Source organism: Triticum dicoccoides, chromosome 6A (genome assembly GCF_002162155.2).
Source record: "Triticum dicoccoides isolate Atlit2015 ecotype Zavitan chromosome 6A, WEW_v2.0, whole genome shotgun sequence".
Taxonomy (NCBI): Eukaryota; Viridiplantae; Streptophyta; class Magnoliopsida; order Poales; family Poaceae; genus Triticum; species Triticum dicoccoides.
In genome coordinates this window covers 65,448,919-65,454,875 of record NC_041390.1, presented here as the reverse complement: position 1 = coordinate 65,454,875, position 5,957 = coordinate 65,448,919, and the positions used below count along the sequence as shown (strand labels likewise).

General features: G+C 42.0%; 1 protein-coding gene across 1 annotated transcript; it reads left to right on the top strand.

The window, feature by feature from the left end:
- Positions 1-480: 480 nt before the first annotated feature.
- Positions 481-4,436, top strand: LOC119314964 (probable ATP synthase 24 kDa subunit, mitochondrial). The gene is made up of 7 exons (XM_037589645.1): positions 481-640; positions 1,418-1,505; positions 2,065-2,209; positions 2,761-2,871; positions 2,979-3,125; positions 3,702-3,824; positions 4,065-4,436. Exons 1-7 carry the CDS (start codon positions 602-604, stop codon positions 4,126-4,128), a joined length of 717 nt encoding a protein of 238 aa, XP_037445542.1. The 5' UTR covers positions 481-601; the 3' UTR covers positions 4,129-4,436.
- Positions 4,437-5,957: the final 1,521 nt, after the last annotated feature.

Genomic DNA, 5,957 nt, shown 5'->3' with positions numbered 1-5,957 from the left:
ATAACCTTTAGGAAGGGATTAGGGATTTTTTAGTCTCTGGAAACAAACAGGGAGAGACTTTTTAGGAACTAGGGACTTTTTAGCTGGACTAAAACAGTCTTAAGACTAGAGAACCAAACACCACCTTAGTCTGGTGAGAAGTAAGTAGTGAGAACTATCCGGTTAATATTTTGGAGGAAAAGAACTATCCAGTCAAATGCCAGATGTCACGCCTCGAGCAAGGCCGGGGAAGGAGAATGTTTTTTTCTTTTCTTTTTTCAAACTAAGAAGGAGCGGTTATTTTCAAAAAAAAAGAGCAGTCAGTGGGTGTGCCAAGCCCACGAACGGACAACGGACTCGGCCCACTGAGCACGGGGGGGAGGCGGGTGGACCCCACGCTGCCACGCACCCGGCCGCGCTTTGAGATCCGGGCGCGCGGGTTCCGTGCGCGATCGGACGGCGGGGCGAGGTCCTGGAGGCCACACAAAGCGCACCCAAGGCGCCGCCCCCATTTCTCCTCCACCCCCCATCCCCATCTCGCTCTCGCGGCCGAGAGATCGAATCGGAGAAGAAGGAGCGGAGAGGCCTCTGCTGCCCTAGCTCCGCCGCCCCCGCACCGGCCATGGCGCTCGCCGCTCGCCTCGTATCCCGCTCCCGACAGGTTCGTCCGCGCGCCCGGCTCCCTCCCTCCCTCCCCTCCTGTAACCCTAGTAGCTTTTCGGTAGATCTGATCCGGCGCGCGTGCGCCGCGGCCCGTCTGATTCGGTTTGCCCGGGATCTCGGTCGCGCCGGTGAGATTTTTAGTCGGTCGTCGATCGGGGTGCTGGGAGTGATTGGGGTCTCTCTTCGATTTGGTTGGATCAATTGATTCGTTGCGGTGAGATCCTCTCGGTTAGGAGGGGAACCGTTGCAGATCGCGGGGCACAGGGGATTGGAGTCGGGCCCGCCAGGGAACAGCTCTAGATCTTTCTGCGACAATGCAATTCCCCATTTCGGCTCCCTCCTTGATCCGTAGTCATGTGTCCTCATACCGACCGAAGGAAGCCATCTAGACTGCCATGTGGCAAGCTCAGAAATAGAAATGCTAATAATCATGGTTGCGTCCTCTTAGTCGCCTGTTTCTCGGGCTGTGCATGTTTTATGCTGGTGTGTGGGTGGTGGGTTTATCGTTGAACTTTGGTTTCCTCTTGTCTGAGCCGTGCATGTCTTTGGCTCGTGTGTGGATAGCGAGTGATTTATCATTGAGCTTCAGACCACAGCAGTGTAGACTGGCACTGGTTTTGTTTAATCCGGATGGTGTTGTGGTTAAGACTGTTAGTCCATGGTCTGTGTAGTTCTAGAATGGAGCTATTTGATGTCTGAACATTTCGTTTGTGATGTCTCTGTCAAATTCACACTCTGTGTATGCTGATCAGTTTGTCGATTAATGTTCGTGCAGTTATATTCTGTCCAAGCTGCTTTGGCCAATGGAGGCGTCACTCAAGTCCGCTCATTTGCCAAGGAGGCAGCTCCTGTCAGCGGAGATGGTATGCATTTTAATCTTTTGCTGCATTTGTGTGAAATTAACATCTTGCTATTGTATGCACAGGTATTCTGTGCATGTTCCGTAGTAGTGTTGGTTCTGAAAAAAATACTTTCAAATTATAACTGATCTAGTTTTGACGCAAGAATTCACATCAAGATTTGAGTTTGTTGTGATCGGCACTGTTTCCTGGCTTGCTGTGATATTTTAATTGGTGACTGCTGAGTGATGCTACATCACTAAATATCACTTTGTGACAAGACTGAAATGAAGCATACAGGACATGGAATTTTAACCTAATTAAATGCTGGAGCTAACTTCTATGTCTTGAATATTTCTCTCATGATTAGCTGCGCCCTTAATGATGGATCAATCAGTATTATCTCTTTCCCTGCACATGCAGCTTATTCATTCATTTTGATTTTCATCGAATTTGTTAGTTTTGCATTTTCTTTGTAAGTTCTATGGCAACAATGTTCCTAGTACTGCTTCTGTTGTTTCTGGATTTATTTGTTTAAATTATTGTGTAATAGTCCTAATTTCATTGTTCCCATGTTGTACAGACCTATTGAAGGGCATCTTTTTTGAGGTGAAGAAAAAGTTTGAGACCGCACTTGGGGTCCTTAAGAAGGAGAAGATCACGATAGACCCAGATGACCCAACAGCAGTTGCTAACTATGCCCAAGTCATGAGGACTGTAAGAGAAAAGTACGGAAATCTACAGGCTTTTGCATTGCATGTTTTCATGATCATTGAGTTTGTTACTTCCTATTGTTTTTTCTTCACTTTTGTGCTCTGTTGCACACAGTTCTCTAGGGCCGGTGTTTGGTACTTTATTTGCTGGATTGCCCCCTCTATAATCTGGTCCATGTTCTGCAACTAGAACTTGGATTTACTGAACCCTATTTTCCAATATTTCAGTATCAATATGGAAACAAGCATTTCACATTTATATTACTTGCTGACTGAATAGAATTGATAAGCATGTGAAGGTTCAATTTTTCTGGGTGTAAGATGTATTTCTCTGAAATTAAGGAAGTTTTACGTGCACATTTTAATGCCCTCTTTGACTACAAGGCTTTGTTTTCTGCAATTAACCTGATTGGACATAAAACATTTGCTCAATGGATTTCATGTGAATCTGCCATCTCAAACAAGCACTCTTCTTCTATGCTTGAATTGTCTTCCTTTATCTTATTTTAAATCATTTGAGATTATTGTCAATGACCTGATCGCCACTACTCATTGTCTAAATGCAGGGCAGATCTTCTTTCCGATCCTCAGAGAATTAAACATACTATTGAGACTTTCACGAAGGGCATCCCTGATGCAAGGACGTACTTGGATACCCTTCAGCAGCTCAGGAAAAAGTATGGCTATTACCCAATTAGCATAGGCTGTTTATTCCTATGCTCTCAGAAATCCTTATGCTTGACATGAATATTTGCTCAATGAACGTTTATTTTATTTTATACAGGAGTGGTCTCATAGATGATATGGGTATTGAGGATATGATGATGGAAGCTCTTGAGAAAGTTGAGAAGGATATTAAGAAGCCTCTTCTGAGGAGTGACAAGAAGAACATGGGTCTCCTCTTGGCAGAGTTTGACAAGATAAACAAAAAGTATGTACATATGTGCATCTTCTACTTATGATGGTAGTATCCATTCAGTTTCAATTGCAATATGGTCATTGATAATTTCATGGAGATACATCTGCTGATGACCGGAAACTCTGGATCATCTGCAGTTGCTATTGCCTTAGTAGCATTTACACATTGAATGAGGTTGATATTTCCCTTAAGAAGAGAAATGCATCCCATTGTTGATTTTCATCAGGAGATGCCATTGATAGTTCATGTATATGCATATGCTGATGACCTGAGAATCTGGGTCATCTGTGGTTGCTATTACCTTTTAGCAGCACTTCTTTAACAACTTTTAACCTAGACGCTGAACGAGTTTGACATTTCGCCTGGGAAAAGGAATGCACCCCATTGTTGATTTGCTACAGGAGTTTTTTTATTCATACTGCAAAACAGTTAAGATGATGCCATGGCCAACTGTTGTTTGTTCCTTAGTGTTGGGGGTCTGGATCTGTTGCAACATCTGCTGTTTAGTCCTGTTAAGTGCATACATGTTTTAGCTTGACTAGCATGTGTTTTATATGTTTCTTCTCTTGTCTTTGGAAATTGAAATAGGCTTGGCATTCGGAAGGAGGATCTTCCCAAGATTGAGGAAAATCTTGAAATGGAACTTGCCAAAGCTGAGCTGACGGAACTTAAGAAGGAAGTTGTTGAAGCAATGGAGGGTCAACTAAAGAGGTACGCCTCTTCAACTCATACACCACTATTTGCTTTAGTGGTACCTCAATTCTTTCAAGGCTTTTAATTGGAAAGCTAGAAATCTCTTGAGGCAAAGTTTCAATATAAAGTTGTCTGATTATCAGTTAGCTGACTAGTAAAGCACTCAAGTCGTCATAAAGTTTCATGAATTTTATATATGCTGTATGTATCTCTTCTTTGCTAACAAGTTAGCGATTCACTGACATAATTTGCCTCCAGGGAGGAGTTTAAAGATGAGGCGATGCCTGACGTCAGGAAGTTGGACATTAGAAACTTCCTCTAGGTCCCTGATTGATGATAACCCTTGGGGTGACCGATCTGTGATTTTTCTTTTCAAGTGACGGCAGGTGCTGTAAGCCACACCGAATGGATGTTATTGTTGCTTTTTGTAATAAAACTGCACCGAGAATACGACGACAGTCAACCGATGAGTTGCGTTGCTTGGTTACCTTCCGGCGTTGAGAGTTTTGTTTCTTAGGCTGGCAACGTGAACATCAAGCGTTGCTGAATATGTGCCTGCGGCTGCTGTTGTATGTAGTAGCCACACATTATAATTATATGGGATGTTCCATTGTCTTGTTCACCAGGTTATGAGGCTTTGGCCATGGTTTTAACTGCAGTTTCGATTTTCATTGACATGTGACTTGAAATACTATTTCCATAGCTATAGCTAGGGGAAGTATCTACCATCGATCAAATGCTTGGAAGAACCTACGATTAATTATGGTTGTCACTGTTATTACATGTAGCATTGCACTTAACATGACCCTGCGATTGGAGTATCATGTCATTTATAGCCAACGTTTCTCTATAAATGTACATATGCACACTCTATCTTTATGAGCAACTTCAATCGGAAGGCGTGAAATAAATATAGGAAGATGTGACCACCAATGTCTAGGATTTAATCCTGATGGGTTGGTTGTACCACAAAAAACCTAACCATCCAAGCTATGCTCACTTCGCTAGCTAATATAAGACAAGCCACAATGGGCAGTAACATGCTCATGTGAGTAGTCTATGTTACTACCTCTATAGTGGATAGTAACATATGTGTGGTAACATGCAGCATTTCATTTATTAGGTTGTAGATACATCTTGCCTTGATATGTGTGATGTTACTCATACTAGTAGTAACTATACCATTTTCATCTCTTTTTTCATTTATTACAATGCCACATCATTTATTTAACCTAGATATGTGTGATGTTACTATCTATGTTACTCCCACTGTGGGTAGTCTAATAGCCAATATGTATAGTAGTTGACTATAAGGAAGTACTAATTTATTAACATATGACCAATCTTTCACTCTCAGAGAACTTATTGGAGTCGTGCTGAAGCCGGCAGTGCATCTACAGTCCACTTCTCTTCTCTCTTTCAACTTAGCAAAAACATAATATTTAAATTCTTATAGCCGTTTACGTCACCTTATTATACTTGCTCTTAGTGGTTATCCTAGCATAGCATGGTTGATTTCCAATAGTATGCATTTATAGCTTTTTGTTTTCTGGGGTCAATATGCATTTATAGTTGGTAGGTGTGTGTATGCAGTATCTTCATTTTTATTAGGAAAATCACAACATGCATTTACACTAGATTTGGGTTCTAACCTGAAAATCTTCAAAATAGATTGGTTGTTCTTTCCTACATATCATTTTGATATAATTGTTTAAGCATCACAATCGAACAGATTTACTCACAAAAATCCTTGCCAACTTTTACATTTGAACTGTTTAGCATTTGTAAAAGATTTTTTTGGCAAAGGGTAGTACACCAAAGGTAGTTTCTCGAAGGGAAATGAGATGACCTCAATTGCCATTTTTGAACTCATGAGCAAAGTAAATTTGTTTGAGAAGGCTCTCTTAGCTAGAGCCTGAGCAAAGTGATTCTAGGGCCTAGGACTGTGGAGCACTTGGAGGACCCGAGACAAGAAATAATGTCATAATTTAACAAGAAGATTCCTTGATTCCGCAGCGTCGACCAAAGTCCTGCAATTAGAATAGAAAGAAGCAAAACTGCAGCCCAATGCATTGGTTGCCGAGGTAGGAAGTAAGGCCATCGCTTCAGCCTGCAAAACATATTGCACATTTGTTGCCGCTGCATGAATGC